General features: G+C 43.5%; 1 protein-coding gene across 1 annotated transcript; it reads left to right on the forward strand.

Moving 5' to 3' along the window:
- The first annotated feature begins 3438 nt into the window (after positions 1-3438).
- On the forward strand, positions 3439-14275 carry LOC115119533 (uncharacterized). Its single transcript, XM_029648365.2, has 9 exons — positions 3439-3867; positions 3945-3972; positions 4295-4423; positions 4523-4629; positions 4793-4913; positions 8128-8148; positions 8249-8296; positions 13117-13221; positions 13315-14275. Exons 1-9 carry the CDS (start codon positions 3805-3807, stop codon positions 13989-13991), a joined length of 1299 nt encoding a protein of 432 aa, XP_029504225.2. The 5' UTR covers positions 3439-3804; the 3' UTR covers positions 13992-14275.
- Positions 14276-18790: the final 4515 nt, after the last annotated feature.

An 18790-nucleotide genomic window follows, 5' to 3' on the forward strand; every position in this document is an offset into this window, starting at 1 on the left:
GGGAAGAGCGGGGGCTGATAACCCAGGGAAAACAGCAGGGTAGCCTAGTGGTTAGAGCGTTGGACTAGTAACCGAAAGGTTGCAAGTTCAAATCCCCAAGCTGACAAGGTACAAATCTGTCGTTCTGCCCCTGAACAGGCAGTTAACCCACTGTTCCTAGGCCGTCATTGAAAATAAGAATTTGTTCTTAACTGACTTGCCTAGTAAAATAAAGGTAAAATAAATTTTTAAAACTCAAAGGGCAAAGACCCGTGGCAGAGCAAGGAATGGTGTTGAGGGCATATTCGACCCACGCTAGTTGCTGGCTCCAGGTGGTGGGGTTGGCGGAGACCAGGCATTGAAGAGTCATGTCCAGGTCTTGGTTGGCTTGCTCCGACTGGCCATTGGACTGGGGGTGGCTGGCCGACGACCCAATATGTGTGCAGAACACCTTTCACAAACGGGACGAGAATTGAGGACCATGTCCACTGGGAGTCCATGGATTCAGAAGACATGCTGCACCATGAGCTGGGCTGTCTCTTTGGCAGAGGGTAGCTTGAGGAGAGGAATGAAGTGGGTGGCTTTGGAAAACCGGTCCACTTCTGTCAGGATGGCGGTGTTGCCATCAGACGGGGGGAGACCCATGACAAAGTCCAGGGATATGTGAGACCAAGGACAGTGAGGAACAGGCAGAGGTTGAAGGAGACTAGCCGGAGCTTGCTGGGGAGTCTTGTTCTGCGCACAGATCGTGCAAGCGGCGACGAACGAGGAGATATCGGGAACGATGGTATGCCACCAAAGGCGTTGTTGCACAAAGGCCTGGGTCCGACGGGAGCCCAGGTGGCAGGCCAGCTTAGAGGAGTGGGCCCACTCCAGCACCGAGGAGCGGACAGCGTCAGGAACAAACATCTGGTTATTTGGCTCGTCCTATACTTCCCCCGATACTCCGTGCAGGAATATGTCGAACAGCGCTTCCGGGTTCCAGGAACTCTTAGCTGCCAACGAGGAGAAATCCACCGCATAATCTGTCACACTGCGGGAGTCTTGCCGAAGCTGGAGTAACTTCTGGGCAGCCTCTCTCCCGGACAATGGAGCATCGAACTTTCTTCACCTCCGCCAGGAGGTAAGCGGGGTTCCCAGGAAATTGGGGTGGCCAGGGAGGCGGCGTTCCTAACAGCCGGGTTACTGAGGGGCTGGGAAGTTATCGTCGTGGTAGGCTGCCAAACAGACAACCTGTGGAATTGCTCCAGCAATGTGTTCAACGCTCTGTCATGGCATTCGGCCAAGGTCTGGAACCCTTCCACGAAGCAAGACCTCGTGCCTTCCAATGGTGGCTCCTTGGGAGGAGATGGCGTTGCGGAACTGGTCCGAGTCTGCTGGGTCAGTCAGGAGAAGACACAGATGCAGATAGTGTTGAAGTAACAAACTTTTATTACTAGAACAGAGGGCAGGCAAAACGACAGTTCAAGGGCAGGCAGAGGTCCGAAAATTCATATCAGAGTCAATCAATTAATCAAATGTATTTATAAAGCCCTTTTTACATCCGCTGATGTCACAAGGTGCTGTACAGAAACCCAGCCTAAAACACCAAGCAATGCAGATGTAGAAGCACGGGAGCCGATAAGGTACAGAACGGCAGGCAGTCTCGGTTCAGGGCAGGCAGAAGTCAATAATCCAGGGTGGTGTGATAAGGTACATAATGGCAGGCAGGCTCAGGGCAGACAGAATGGTTAAAACCGGGAAAACTAGTAAACAGGAACTAGAAAAAGACAGGAGTAAGGGGAAAAACGCTGGTAGTCTTGACGAACAAAAGGAACTGGTAATAAACAAACAGAGAACACAGGTATAAATACACTGGGGATAATAGGGAATATGGGCAACACCTGGAGGGGGTGGAGACAAGCACAAAGACAGGTAAAACAGATCAGGGTGTGACAGTAATAAGCAACTTTGCTCTTTTTTTTATCTGTGCATGGTATTTTGACATAAATCAATCTGGATTTAGGCCAGGGCACAGCATTATCACAGCAACAACATTAGTTGTTAATTATGTTGTCAATGATTTAGATGCTCAAATGAATTGTGCTGCTTTGTTTGTGCATCTGTCAAAAGTGTTTGATACTGTTGATCATGCTATTTTATTGAACAAGTTGTCCTCAATTGGCCTAGGTTCTGACGCCTGCTCATGGTTTCATGGTTATTTTAGTGACAGAACTCAGGCCATTGTGATTGAAGGGGTTAAGTACGAATTTCTTGAAGTACATAAAGGTGTTCCGCAGGGGTTGATACTAGGACCTGCTCTTTTCACTATTCATATAAATGCTATTGGTTAATCTGTTAACATTTTTAACAGTATGTACACAATTTCCCCGACAGCTGATATGGATGTGACAAGGCTACAGTGCGATTTTGCAGCTGTGCAGGAAGCTCTAGTGATTTATAATTCGTGTGTAATACGGGAAAAACTAAATACATGTTATTTTCAAGTTCTCGTAAGATTGTCTCACATGGATTACATCTTCACTCATCAGATGGTTCTATAATCGAACGAATCCCTGCATACAAATGCCTTGGTATTTGGATTGACAATGATTTAACATTTAATAAACATACGAATGAGCTTGTTAAGTAGCTAAGATTTAAAGCAGCCTTTTTTTTTTACATAAACAGATTGCCTCTTTCTAATTAGCATGTAGATCACATCATTACACTATTTTGTTAACTCCACTGTTAAAATGACGAGGGTTGGTTAACTCTGGAAACCAGAATTACTTGCACCCAATGTTTGAAATAATCTCCAAAAGATGCTTTGGTATCCTAGGGCAATTCAGACAGAGGATGGGATTTTTATAATGAAGAATGTGTTTGTTTTAATTGACAGTGTTTTGTATCTTAATGTGTATTTCATGTGTATATGTTGTGTATATTTATTTTTGTATTTAGTTTATTTAACCTTTATTTACCTAGGCAAGTTTATACTTGTCTATTGATGTGTTTGTTTTCGTATTGTGCAGGACTCATTTGCAAGAGACTAGTCTCAATATGACTTCTCTGTTGAAATGAAGGTAAATAAATATAGTAGCCTATCATACATTTCTAGTCAAGGAGAATCATGTAGCCTATATGGACTATACTGGGAGGCGGCTATAAGGAGAGTCAACCGTCAACGCTTTCATTCTCGAGTTTCAGTTTCAACATATCAAACCATTTCAACTTTTTTTAAAAGCGAGAAATGTTTGCGACATCATCTATATTTAATTTTTTACTTTTAAATTCACCTGTCTATGAAAACACAGATAATGTGTCTGTTATGATTTTTTAAAATGCAGGCATTAACACGATGTAAAACTGGAGTGGGGTCACAGCAAGCAATGCAGAAAATGGCATAGGTCTTCGAACTGTGGTTCAAATTTCGAAACAATCAACTTCGATCCGATGATGTGGTTTTAAATAGAAATGGCATCTTAAAAAACGGGTTTGCTTATCGCTATTGTTGATCGCATTGACCGATCTTTGAATTCTGTCACACACTGCAGAGACGAGGATGGTATGCCACCGAGCGCTGTATTTAGTTTGCAGTGCGCGCCGGGAGCAGCAGAGTGGGAAGAGTCCTACAATGATCTGTCCCACCATGACACCCTACAATCCAGCGCGCGGGGTGCCACGCGCACGTAGCCTATCCAACCTATATAACCAAGGGGTTCACAGAGTGATCGTCAGTAGGCGGACGGATTTGGTGTTCTCAATAGTTTATTATATAACCCTTTCACGGGATATTTAGCCATTTTGCAACTACAGATGAATATGTGATCATTGTTTTCAGTCATGAGGACCTTGCTGTTGATTATATTCTCTAAATTACTTACTGCTCAGCCGTCACCCATAATTGTAAGTTTTTATTTATCCTATAAAAACTGTTTAGTTGGGAGATTAATCCTTTTAATTGTTCATTATGTTATCCACAGAGTGTTACATGTGAGGAATCAGAAGATGGTGAGTTAGCCCAGGGATGGTTCACTCAGATTACAATATTATTTATTTGTTTTCTTACCTTGAATTATGGTGACAAGAATAGACTGTAATCCACATGCTGTCAAATCAGTCTACTAATCCATAGACTGCTTTCAGGGTGAGGAAATAATATTTTAATGACCTGTGCAAAGGTGTGCTCATTGCAATCTTCCTTAAGAGGGTTACCTTATTCCTATTAAAGCAGTGGTTAGCAAGTCTGTGTTTTGTAGACATGCTGCTGTTCGCTACATTGGTGTCAGGAGTGGGATGCTGTCATTTATTGATGGGGTATTTTTTCCCCAAGTGATACCACCGGAATGGATAGAGATTCCTCAGGCATGTCCTTCTCTTCTGCTCGCACTCAAAGTTGCTGTTCTGCCTGAAGACTTTGGGGCTATTCGGCTGAACATAAGTTGGGCCATCAACATCGACAGTAGGGGAAGCCTTATCGGAATTAATTGCATGTTAATAGAAATAGATTTGGAAAAATAACAGTGATGCATATAATACCAACACTTCATATATTTTGCAGAAAGCATTTACTATCTCACAGGAACTTGGATCGTTATAGATGGTGATACATACCGCTGTCGGTATGAACCACCTTTCGAAGAAGTTGACCTCAGGGGTCTCGAACAGGTTTGCCTACTGTAGCCTATTCCTTTACAACAAACTTAAAATCCCAATCAGTGGCTATATATTGCTGATAATTGCCATAGTTAAAAAAGGTATATTTGCTAATGTCTAACTCTTTTTGTATTATTCAGGTAAGGCTCATTGAGATAATGTCTTTTTCATACAGCTGTGGTTCTATTACCTTGCACCTGCAGAACCAGCGCTCCATATGATCATCACTGCTTACAATCTTCCGATTCCGGCAGAGGGCGAATATTCCAAGTTTACGACATGTAATGTACCGTATGGTAAGTACGTTTTTTTTAATGAATTGATGTGTTTTTATAGGGATATTAGTTCAATAAAAAAGAAGAAGAATACTAATAATTAGCATATCTTACTGAAATGTATACTCTAGTATATAAGACTATACCTACAGTGGCGTAGCACAGATTTGTTGGGCCCCGCAAGGTCAGAGCAAGGCCCCCCAACCCTTGGGGCAGAGAGAGTTGTATAGCTAAACTCATGCTATTTTACACATTTTGACATTAGGCTGAGAGAAAATGTTGCTGTTTTAGAGAACAGTCGTAACTTATTTTTCACAAATATTTGTCTTAATATAAAAAATAATATATATTTTTTGATAGGCCAAAGTATCAACTTTACCATGTAAAGGAACAACTTTTTTTGTTTTGTTTTGCTTCTCCCCCAATTGCTCAGTTTGGCCGGGCGGCCAACTCCAGGAAGAGTCTTGGTGGTTCCAAACTTCTTCCATTTAAGAATGGACAATCTTGTCTCGGAGCTCTACGGGCAATTCCTTCAATATCCCTGCTCTATTCAATGCTCGTTTTGATCAATATTTAGCATATAAAATAACATTTATAAAGCAAACATTACCCCTTAGGTCCAGCAAATACTTCAATTGTTTCAGCATATTTTGCAAAACAGTGATGCAAATATTTGTTCAGAATATTGACAAAACAAATCGATCATAAGGCGGCTAACATCAGTGACAGATATTACAAACCACTGACGGAGTTGACAACAGATACTCAAAACACATATTTTAGCCTCTAAAAATAAAAGTTCAATACAAATATTTGGAAAATTTGGAAAATTATTCATTTGAAAATCCCCAATAAAAACATAACATTCTATCAGATCTGTCAGCACTCTTACGGAGTTGACGTTAGACACAAATCTGATGGAGTTAATGTTTAACGGAGTTGACAAAATTGGCATTTTTCTTCTTCATTCAAGTGGTATACATGGTAGTAATTGTGTTTTTCCTCATTTGCTTTATGACTCTAAAATCTAATATAGCATATTCTATCTTAATTTATCAGGCTGGTGAAGTTGACAGTTTATGGTTTTGACCATTGTCTGTTCCTTCCTGCATGTTTCCAAACATCTAAGTTCCTGTAGATTGTGAAAACAGGATGTCACATACTGCAGTCGCACGGCTCTTATCTGTATGCCCAGACTTATGACTAAATCACACAAGACAAGCCTGTACCAGCAAAATACTAACATATAATATCTAAGTAAAAACAACATAGTAGGTCTAATTAAACAGTATAGTATGTAATGAATATTACATTTCCACCACAGTGCTAATGGTCGTTGTCCTGTTGGAAGGTGAACCTTCACCCTAGTCTGATGCCCAGACTGCTCTGGAGCAGGTAATCATCAAGGATCTCTAGGGTACTTTGCTCCGTTCATCTTTCCCTCAATCCTGACTTGTCTCCCACTCCCTGCTGCTGAAAACATCCCCACATCATGATGCTGCCACCACCATGCTTCACCATAGGGATGGTGCCAGGTTTCCTCCAGACGTGAACTTTGGCATTCAGGCCAAAGAGTTCAATCTTGGTTTCATCAGACCAGAAAATCTTGTTTGTCATGGTCTGAGAGTTCTTTAGGTGCCTTTTGGCAAACTCAAAGTGGGATGTCACGTCCCTTTTATTGAGGAGTGGCTTCCGCCTGGCAACTTGACCATAAAGGCCTTATTGGAGTAGTGCTGAAGAGATGGTTGTCCTTCTGGAAGGTTCTCTCATTTCCACAGAGGAACTCTGGAGCTCTGTCAGAGTGACCATTGGGTTCTTGGTCACCTCCCTGACCAAGGCCCTTCTCCCCCGATTGCTCAGTTTGGCCGGGCGGCCAACTCCAGGAAGAGTCTTGGTGGTTCCAAACTTCTTCCATTTAAGAATGGACAATCTTGTCTCGAAGCTCTACGGGCAATTCCTTCAACCTCATGGCTTGGTTTTTGCTCTGAGATGCACTGTCAACTGTGGGACCCTATATAGACAGGCGTGTGCCTTTCCAAATCATGTTCAGTCAATTGAATTTACCACAGGTGGTCTCCAATCAAGTTGTAGAAACATCTCAAGGATGATTGATGGAAACAGGATGCACCTGAGCTCAATTTCGAGTCTCATAGCAAAGTGTCTGAATACTTATTTAAGGTATTTCTGTTTTTTATTTATAATATATTTGCAAAAATAAATAAACCTGTTTTCACTTTGTCATTATGGGGTATTGTGTGTAGATTGATGAGGGGGAAAAAATATGAATACATTTTAGAATAAGGCTGTCACGTAACAAAATGTGGAAAAATGGAAGGGGTCTGAATACTTTCCAAATGCACTGTATAAGAAAAATAAATACATAATTTTTATAATGGAATTACTCGTATACCTTTTATGTGGAAATGGCCTATTCACTTCAATACATTTTTCAGCAGGCACCAGGTTACCTTCAGACGAGTCCCGTGAAACTTGAGGGAGTCATGGAGCAAAACAGAGAATACCAACGTGTTCATGAGTCTAATCTTTCTGTAGAGAGGGCATATTAGTGTGTAGCAGAAACGGTTCGGACGCTACAGACTTTTTCGTGAGAACATCGATTTTCGGGATGTCTGATAAACACTGCTGTAGCTCTGCCACCTTCCACCGTTGTCACTAGTTAATACAGCCACAAAGTCAATGGCTATGTCATAAAAACTCATGAAGACTAAAATTAGCTTTTTGGTATTTTTGGTTAGGGTTAGGCATTAGGTTAGCAGTCTGGTTAAGGTTAGGGTTAAGGTCAGGGTTAGGCTTAAAATCAGATTTTAAGTATATCAATTGTAAAAAATAAAAAATAAAAAGGCAGGGTTTAGCCATTATTATTGTTTTTTCATGCCCAGCTCATGAGCCCCCTTGATGATGTGAAGCCTGAGGCAATTGTCTCTACTGCCTATTTGCCTCTTCTGCCTGTGTGTTCATGGCTTATGATGTGTGCATATGCTATCTACAGGTCAACCTCAGGGGGAACCCCAATCACCCCCCCTAAAAGAAATGGGGGAGGTTGGGTGTCCCCATTGCAGGGGCTGCGGCTGTGTGTGCCACGACAGTGTATACCTGAGATCATGGTGCTGAGATGTTTTTCTTTATAGCTAGCACCTCATGTTCAATCATTTCTATATTTGTTTATTAAAGTGGCTGGGCTTTGTTTAACCATTTCCATTCTATTTCATGCCAGCGACATCAAAAGACGACACAGGTGAGGAATCTGATTCATTTGACACATATGATTTGAAGTGCAGGGATTCCTATGTATTTGATAGGTGGTATTTGTGTCTTCTTCTTCTTTTTCTTTTAAGCTGAGTTGGCTAGGCCTACTTCAAACCCCACTGTGATGCCCATATCTGGTAAGATCTTTAAGTCTTTTGAGTGTCTGAACATCTGTGATCTATTTGACATGCTGGTGCCTCCCACCACTCTGTGATGGCAACAATATTCCTGTTTGGACAAGCTTTGAATGTGTGCCCTGGTCCAACTACCTTGCTTAGATTGTCATTCTGAATGTCCTCCCTGCCAGACAGTCAGGTTCCCCCTAGGCCTGCCTTGGAAGCTTTTCCTTGCTAGGTTTCTGTAACACTTTGTGACAAAGGTTATTAGCAAAATGGCTATGTCTATACAAACACAAATTCTATGATTTATCATAATGTATTTGACATGGACTGTGTTCCCTTTTAATATACTTCTCCAAGTAGATAAATAGGGAGATTCTGTCCATGAGATTGATTAGCATTTTGTGTTTTATTAGGATACACATTAGCTGCTGTTAAAGCAGTAGCCACTCCTCCTGGGGTCCACACAAAACTTAAAACATGACATAATACAGAACATTAATGGTCAAGAACAGCTCAAGGACAGAAAAAAGTAAATGTAAAATTCTCTGACGTGAACATAGCAGTGTCTCATGAATCATGTAGAGTTATTGAAGCTCCCTCCCGGCTCAGCTCCCCTGACGTGAACATAGCAGTGTCTCATGAATCGTGTAGAGTTATTGAAGCTCCCTCCTGGCTCAGCTCCCCTGACGTGAACATAGCAGTGTCTCATGAATCGTGTAGAGTTATTGAAGCTCCCTCCTGGCTCAGCTCCCCTGACGCGAACATAGCAGTGTCTCATGAATCATGTAGAGTTATTGAAGCTCCCTCCTGGCTCAGCTCCCCTGACGTGAACATAGCAGTGTCTCATGAATCATGTAGAGTTATTGAAGCTCCCTCCTGGCTCAGCTCCCCTGACGTGAAAATAGCAGTGTCTCATGAATCATGTAGAGTTATTGAAGCTCCCTCCTGGCTCAGCTCCCCTGACGTGAACATAGCAGTGTCTCATGAATCATGTAGAGTTATTGAAGCTCCCTCCTGGCTCAGCTCCCTGACGTGAACATAGCAGTGTCTCATGAATCATGTAGAGTTATTGAAGCAGCCCCTGACGTCATAGCAGTGTCTCATGAATCATGTAGAGTTATTGAAGCTCCCTCCTGGCTCAGCTCCTGACGTGAACATAGCAGTGTCTCATGAATCATGTAGAGTTATTGAAGCTCCCTCCTGGCTCAGCTCCCTGACGTGAACATAGCAGTGTCTCATGAATCATGTAGAGTTATTGAAGCTCCCTCCTGGCTCAGCTCCCCTGACGTGAACATAGCAGTGTCTCATGAATCATGTAGAGTTATTGAAGCTCCTCCTGGCTCAGCTCCCTGACGTGAACATAGCAGTGTCTCATGAATCATGTAGAGTTATTGAAGCTCCCTCCTGGCTCAGCTCCCCTGACGTGAACATAGCAGTGTCTCATGAATCGTGTAGAGTTATTGAAGCTCCTCCTGGCTCAGCTCCTGACGTGAACATAGCAGTGTCTCATGAATCGTGTAGAGTTATTGAAGCTCCTCCCGGCTCAGCTCCCTGACGTGAACATAGCAGTGTCTCATGAATCGTGTAGAGTTATTGAAGTCCTCTCCCGGCTCAGCTCCCCTGACGTGAACATAGCAGTGTCTCATGAATCGTGTAGAGTTATTGAAGCTCCCTCCCGGCTCAGCTCCTGACGTGAACATAGCAGTGTCTCATGAATCGTGTAGAGTTATTGAAGCTCCTCCCGGCTCAGCTCCCCTGACGTGAACATAGCAGTGTCTCATGAATCGTGTAGAGTTATTGAAGCTCCCTCCCGGCTCAGCTCCCCTGACGTGAACATAGCAGTGTCTCATGAATCGTGTAGAGTTATTGAAGCTCCCTCCCGGCTCAGCTCCCCTGACGTGAACATAGCAGTGTCTCATGAATCGTGTAGAGTTATTGAAGCTCCCTCCCGGCTCAGCTCCCCTGACGTGAACATAGCAGTGTCTCATGAATCGTGTAGAGTTATTGAAGCTCCCTCCCGGCTCAGCTCCCCTGACGTGAACATAGCAGTGTCTCATGAATCGTGTAGAGTTATTGAAGCTCCCTCCCGGCTCAGCTCCCCTGACGTGAACATAGCAGTGTCTCATGAATCATGTAGAGTTATTGAAGCTCCCTCCTGGCTCAGCTCCCCTGACGTGAACATAGCAGTGTCTCATGAATCGTGTAGAGTTATTGAAGCTCCCTCCTGGCTCAGCTCCCCTGACGTGAACATAGCAGTGTCTCATGAATTTTATTTTATTTATTTTATTTTTATTTCACCTTTATTTAACCAGGTAAGCAAGTTGAGAACAAGTTCTCATTTACAATTGCGACCTGGTCAAGATAAAGCAAAGCAGTTCGACACATACAACGACACAGAGTTACACATGGAGTAAAACAAACATACAGTCAATAATACAGTAAAAAAAAAAAAAAAAAAGTCTATATACAATGTGAGCAAATTAGGTGAGAAGGGAGGTAAAGGCAAAAAAGGCCATGGTGGCAAAGTAAATACAATATAGCAAGTAAAACACTGGAATGGTAGTATTGCAATGGAAGAATGTGCAAAGTAGAAATAAAAATAATGGGGTGCAAAGGAGCAAAATAAATAAATAAATTAAATACAGTTGGGAAAGAGGTAGTTGTTTGGGCTAAATTATAGGTGGGCTATGTACAGGTGCAGTAATCTGTAAGATGCTCTGACAGTTGGTGCTTAAAGCTAGTGAGGGAGATAAGTGTTTCCAATTTAAGAGATTTTTGTAGTTCGTTCCAGTCATTGGCAGCAGAGAACTGGAAGGAGAGGCGGCCAAAGAAAGAATTGGTTTTGGGGGTGACTAGAGAGATATACCTGCTGGAGCGTGTGCTACAGGTGGGAGATGCTATGGTGACCAGCGAGCTGAGATAAGGGGGACTTTACCTAGCAGGGTCTTGTAGATGACATGGAGCCAGTGGGTTTGGCGACGAGTATGAAGCGAGGGCCAGCCAACGAGAGCGTACAGGTCGCAATGGTGGGTAGTATATGGGGCTTTGGTGACAAAACGGATAGCACTGTGATAGACTGCATCCAATTTGTTGAGTAGGGTATTGGAGGCTATTTTGTAAATGACATCGCCAAAGTCGAGGATTGGTAGGATGGTCAATTTTACAAGGGTATGTTTGGCAGCATGAGTGAAGGATGCTTTGTTGCGAAATAGGAAGCCAATTCTAGATTTAACTTTGGATTGGAGATGTTTGATATGGGTCTGGAAGGAGAGTTTACAGTCTAACCAGACACCTAAGTATTTGTAGTTGTCCACGTATTCTAAGTCAGAGCCGTCCAGAGTAGTGATGTTGGACAGGCGGGTAGGTGCAGGTAGCGATCGGTTGAAGAGCATGCATTTAGTTTTACTTGTATTTAAGAGCAATTGGAGGCCACGGAAGGAGAGTTGTATGGCATTGAAGCTTGCCTGGAGGGTTGTTAACACAGTGTCCAAAGAAGGGCCGGAAGTATACAGAATGGTGTCGTCTGCGTAGAGGTGGATCAGAGACTCACCAGCAGCAAGAGCGACCTCATTGATGTATACAGAGAAGAGAGTCGGTCCAAGAATTGAACCCTGTGGCACCCCCATAGAGACTGCCAGAGGTCCGGACAGCAGACCCTCCGATTTGACACACTGAACTCTATCAGAGAAGTAGTTGGTGAACCAGGCGAGGCAATCATTTGAGAAACCAAGGCTGTCGAGTCTGCCGATGAGGATGTGGTGGTTGACAGAGTCGAAAGCCTTGGCCAGATCAATGAATACGGCTGCACAGTAATGTTTCTTATCGATGGCGGTTAAATATCGTTTAGGACCTTGAGCGTGGCTGAGGTGCACCCATGACCAGCTCTGAAACCAGATTGCATAGCAGAGAAGGTATGGTGAGACACTACATGAATCTACATGAATCATGAATCATGAACCTCCCTCCAATAACTCTACATGAATCATGTAGAGTTATTGAAGCTCCCTCCTGGCTCAGCTCCCCTGACGTGAACATAGCAGTGTCTCATGAATCATGTAGAGTTATTGAAGCTCCCTCCTGGCTCAGCTCCCCTGACGTGAACATAGCAGTGTCTCATGAATCATGTAGAGTTATTGAAGCTCCCTCCTGGCTCAGCTCCCCTGACGTGAACATAGCAGTGTCTCATGAATCATGTAGAGTTATTGAAGCTCCCTCCTGGCTCAGCTCCCCTGACGTGAACATACAGTAGCTACATATCATACGGCATATAGAGCCCCACTGAAAATACTTTGCTCTCGCTAAATTCCCCTGACGTGAATAAAGCTACATTGTCATTTACAGGTACCACCCGTAATGGGTCTCCTGGGGTAAAATGTAGTCTTATTACAGTTACCACCCATATTGGGTCTCCTGGGGTAAAATGTAGTCTTATTACAGTTACCACCCGTAATGGGTCTCCTGGGGTAAAATGTAGTCTTATTACAGTTACCACCCGTAATGGGTCTCCTGGGGTAAAATGTAGTCTTATTACAGTTTCCACCCGTAATGGGTCTCCTGGGGTAAAATGTGAGGTTATTACAGTTACCACCCGTAATGGGTCTCCTGGCGTAAAATGTAGTCTTATTACAGTTTCCACCCGTAATGGGTCTCCTGGGGTAAAATGCAGTGTTATTACAGTAACCACCCATAATGGGTGTTCTGGAGTAAAATGTAGGGTTATTACAGTTACCACCCATAATGGGTCTCCTGGGGTAAAATGCAGTGTTATTACAGTAACCACCCGTAATGGGTCTCCTGGGGTAAAATGTAATCTTCTGGAGTTTTTTGCATTACAGTTACCACCCGTAATGATGATGAGGGGAAACCAGCAAGCCTTCTAATAGTCTATATTGGATGCTTAGCTGGGCTCGTGGCACTGGTGGCTTGCTCTCTCACTCTGTGTAAGCTAAACAGTATCTCTTTAAATTCAGGAATCAACATTGAACAAACTCTTTGTTTTGAAGTAACTATCTCCTCTCTCATTTATTTTCCAGATCAAATGTATGGAAGGCACTCAAATTCCCACTTCACTGAGCTGCCGAAGGCAACTGAGGTCACTATGTCGGTGCTGGTGGTGTACCCTGCAGAAAACCCTGTCTTTCAGAGAGCTGTGCTAGCTTTTGCTGAGTTCCTCCAGTGGCATGGTGACTGCCAGGTGGCTATCGACATGTGGCAGCGTGGCAGGCTGGCAGAGCAGGGCCCGATGCGCTGGCTAGCAGATCAAGCCAAATCCGTAGCCAGGGTGATGGTTGTAAGCCCGCAGCCCAACCACTGCCACACTGGCCCAGGGGAACACACAGTACCAGCCGCGGCTCATGACCTGTTTCCTCTGGTGCTCAACATGGTGGCAAGCTACGCTCAGTGCCCCAATGAGCTGGCCAAGTTCTGGTTGGTGCACCTAGGCAAGGCCCCGGAGAGGAGCGGCCTACCTGTGGAATTGACATCCTGTAGGGAATTTAGTCTGAACAGGGACTTGGAGAAACTGTGTAGACACTTGCATCAGCAGGGCTCCAAAAGACCAGGGTTAATGTTCAGATCAGGGTTGGCCTATGGGGAGAGGGCGACAGGGAAGCTGAAAGAGGCTGTGCAGCAGTTAGAGGCATGGCAATGCTCTCAGCCAGGAGGTGCAGGGGAGGCAGCTCCTTTGACCAAATTGATGGCTAGACTGTAAGAACCTGATGATGCTGGTGTGATGACAAATCCAGAGCTTAAATAGTAATATGAAAATAATCTAAGTAAAAACTCTCTTTTGACCACTTGTAGAACAGTGGGACTGCAAAAATGAGGGCATGCTAACTTTTCTCACTTAGCTTTAAGATTGCTTTTTAAATAGTTTAATGTGTTATTTTTCATCAAATGTTTCTGTTTTGGAAATGAAACAATTATTCTATGGTGTTGACATTTTTTATATACTTATTGAATGTTTTGTTTATGTAAATAAATACTTGAATCTAATTATTGACTAACTTCAATGAGTATACAGTATTACACTGTATTTTCCTTTATAAAGCTCTGTAGTACCACATTTTGTATAAGATGTGCATTTTCACGGCTCAGCCGGCTCGTCATGCTCCCGCGCCTCAGCCGACTCGTAAGGCTCTCCCAGGTGGGACGCCAGGTGGCGCCCCTGGGGGAGAGGGGTACTGTCACATCTGCTCCTGCTTCTCCTCTCTGGCACTCGAGGTCGCCAGGCTGCTGATCATTACGCACACCTGTCACCATCCTTACGCGCATCAGCACTTCATCGGACTCACCTGAACTCCATTACGTTATTAATAACCTCCCCTATATCCGTCACTGCCTCAGTTTCTTTCCCAAGCCAGCATTAATGTCGTTATGTGTCCCTTGTACAGACACTGTTCGTGTTATGTTTCCTGTCTGTTTATTCATTAAATATTGTCACAATCGTTTAGAGATTGATTGGACCAAGGTGCAGCGTGGTAGGCGTACATTTTTCTTTTATTTAAATGACACCGGAAAAACAACAAAATACAAAAACAAACGTAAAGCTACATGCAGTGCAGAAAGCAACTACACACAAACAAGACCCCACAATCTAAGGTGGGAAGAAGGGCTGCCTAAGTATGATCCCCAAACAGAGACAACGATAAACAGCTGCCTCTGATTGGGAACCATACTAGGCCAACAAATAGAAACATAAATTTGCCCACCCAAGTCACACCCTGACCTAACCAAATAGAGAATAAAAAAGGCTCTCTAAGGTCAGGGCGTGACAAATATTCCCTCCCTGTACTTGCTTCTCATCTCCCAGCATCTGTCCGTACAGTATTAGGGTATAATCTATGGATTTCATGACTGGGAATGCAGATATGCATCTGTTGGTCACAGATACCTTTAAAAAAATGGGCCTCAGGATTTTGTCACTGTATTTTTGTGCATTCAAACTGCCATCGATAAAATTAAATTGTGTTCATTCTGTCTGTAGCTTATGCCTGCCCATACCATAACCCCACCGCCACCATGGGGCACACTGTTCACAACGTTGACATCACCAAACCGCTCGCCCACACGACGCCATACACACGGTCTGCAGTTGTGAGGCCGGTTAGACGTACTGCCAAATTCTCTAAAACAATGTTGGAGGTAGCTTATGGTAGAGAAATTAACATTGAATTCTCTGGCAACAGCTCTGGTGCCAGAGAATTAAATGTTAATTTCTCTATCATAAGCTGCCTCCAACATTGTTTGAGAAAATATGGCAGCATCCTCCCTCAACTTGAGACATCTGTGGCATTATGTTGTATGACAAAACGACTTATTTTAGAATGGCCATTTATAGCCCCCAACACAAGGTGCACCTATGGAATGATCATGGTGTTTAATCAGCTTCTTGATATGCCACGCCTGTCAGGTGGATGGATAATCTTGGAAAATTAGAATTTTGTGTATGGAACATTTCCGGGATCTTTTATTTCAGCTCATGATTACAACATATTTACATGTTGTGTTTTTATTTTTGTTCAGTATACATACAGAACACCACTGTCATCTCTTTCTCTCTTTGTGATGTCATATGGTGTTCCTGTTTATGCTCCAGGCCAGCTGAGTACAGGTGGGCTCTCCATCAACATGAGGCTCATGCTGGTCCCACCCCAAGTACACACAGGTACACACATACACATGTACACACACAAACCACTACATTTCCAACAAGATGTCTGTGTGTGTGTTACAGGAGGAGTTGAAGGTGGAGCATGCCTCGTACCTGCGGCAACACCCAGAGCTCCACGCCATGATGGGCGACTTCTTGCAGTTCCCGTTACTACGAAAACCGAGCGCCATCATCATGTTCACACAGCAGGACTTCTTCGCCTCCCGCCGACCCCCGGGGAGCACCTTCAACACCTCCTCACCTTAAGGAAATACACTGTGGCTGCATTTGTGTCTCAATAGTCTAGTAGCTTCCTTTCACAGGCACTTTAGTGAAGACAAAACTATTCTGGTTAGCGCTTGTCATTAGTATGTACAGAGGCTCTCGAGATCTAGAGTATTGTTAAAATATGAATGCTTTTATGGATGTTTGTTTTTTATTTTGTGTTACAGTCTTGTTTGTATGAGGTGCACTGAACCAAATTCCAATCAACTCTGTTGATTGCAAGTGTTACAGTTATGTCAGTTGGTGTGAATGAAAATAATGTTTTATTTCATGTCTTGTATGTTTCCCATGCTTCATTTCTGTTAACTTTACCCTCACTTTACCCTCTAGTGGGAATTCCAGTAACTAATTTGCTTTGGCTCTGATGTGACCAACCCACACAATTTTTAAGAATAAAGTTATAAAATATAAAATGCCAGAAAGACAAAATGATCTGCCTTAGAGGACACATCTCAAACCATTTGAGTGCAAATGAAAAACAACATTTCATACATGTATGTACTGATGCACTGGAACTTCAATGCACTCAAGAGGCAGCGCTAACTCAGCGGGGACAGGTCAGGATGGTGAGCACACACCAGATACAGCATCATTACAATCTTGCACTTCAGTCTGGTTTTAGACCCCATCATAGCACTGAGACTGCACTTGTGAAGGTGGTAAATTACCTTTTAATGGCGTCAAGCCGAGGCTCTGCATTTGTGCTCGTGCTCCTAGACCTTAGTGCTGCTTTTGATACCATCGATCACCGTATTCTTTTGGAGAGATCGGAAACCCATATTGGTCTACACGGACAAGTTCTGGCCTGGTTTAGATCTTATCTGTCAGAAAGATATCAGTTTGTCTCTGAATGGTTTGTCCTCTGACAAATCAACTGTAAATTTCTGTGTTCCTCAAGGTTCCGTTTTAGGACCACTATTGTTTTCACTATATATTTTACCTCTTGGGGATGTCATTCATTAACATAATGTTAACTTTCACTGCTATGTGGATGACACACAGCTGTACATTTCAATGAAACATGGTGAAGTCCCAAAATTGCCCTCGCTAGAAGCCTGTGTTTCAGACATAAGGAAGTGGATGGCTGCAAACCTTCTACTTTTAAACTCGGACAAAACAGAGATGCTTGTTCTAGGTCCCAAGAAACAAAGAGATCTTCTGTTGAATCTGACAATTAATCTTGATGGATGTAAAGTCGTCTCAAATAAAACTGTGAAGGACCTCGACGTTACTCTGGACCCGGATCTCTCTTTTGACGATCATATCAACACTGCTTCAAGGACAGCTTTTTTCCATCTAAGTAAGATTGTAAAAATCAGAAACTTTCTGGCCAAAAATGATGCAGAAAAAAGAATCCATGCTTTTCTTACTTCTAGGTAAGATTACTGCAATGTTCTACTTTCCGGCTACCCGGATAAAGCACTAAATAAACTTCAGTTAGTGCTAAATACGGCTGCTAGAATCCTGACTAGAACCAAATAATTTGATCATATTACTCCAGTGCTAGGCTCCCTACACTGGCTTCCTGTTAAGGCAAGGGCTGATTTCAAGGTTTTACTGCTAACCTATAAATTATTACATGGGCTTGCTCCTACCTATCTTTACGATTTGGTCCTGGCGGAGATCTTTGTGGGCTATACTCGGCCTTGTCTCAGGATGGTAAGTTGGTTGTTGAAGATATCCCTCTTGTGGTGTGGGGGCTGTGCTTTGGCAAAGTGGGTGGGGTTATATCCTGCCTGTTTGGCCCTGTCCGGGGGTATCTTTGGATGGGGCCACAGTGTCTCCTGACCCCTCCTGCCTCAGCCTCCATTATTTATGCTACAGTTGTTTGTGTCTGGGGGCTAGGGTCAGTCTGTTATATCTGGAGTACTTCTCCTGTCTTATCCGGTGTCCTGTGTGAATTTAAGTATGCTCTCTCTAATTCTCTATTTCTCTCTCTCGGAGGACCTGAGCCCTAGGACCATGCCTCAGGACTACCTGGCATGATGACTCCTTGCTGTCCCCAGTCCACCTGGCCGTGCTGCTGCTCCAGTTTCAACTGTTCTGCCTGCTGCTATGGAACCCTGACCTGTTCACTGGACGTGCTACCTGTCCCAAACCTGCTGTTTTCACTCTCTAGAGACAGCAGGAGCGGTAGAGATACTCTTAATGATCGGCTATGAAAAGCCAACTGACATTTACTCCTGAGGTGCTGACTTGTTGCAGCCTCGACAACTACTGTGATTATTATTATTTGACCATGCTGGTCATTTATGAACATTTCAACATCTTGGCCATGTTCTGTTATAATCTCCACCCGGTACAGCCAGAAGAGGACTGGCCACCCCTCATAGCCTGGTTCCCCTCTAGGTTTCTTCCTAGGGTTTGGCCTTTCTAGGGAGTTTTTCCTAGTCACTGTGCTTCAACACCTGCATTGCTTGCTGTTTGGGGTTTTAGGCTGGGTTTCTGTACAGCACTTTGAGATATCAGCTGATGTAAGAAGGGCTAGATAAATACATTTGATTTGATTTGATTTGCACTATACGTTTTCTACATGTTTTCTTTTCAGTGTTAGGGAACATATTATGGCCTAG

Source organism: Oncorhynchus nerka, linkage group LG20 (assembly GCF_034236695.1).
Source record: "Oncorhynchus nerka isolate Pitt River linkage group LG20, Oner_Uvic_2.0, whole genome shotgun sequence".
Taxonomy (NCBI): Eukaryota; Metazoa; Chordata; class Actinopteri; order Salmoniformes; family Salmonidae; genus Oncorhynchus; species Oncorhynchus nerka.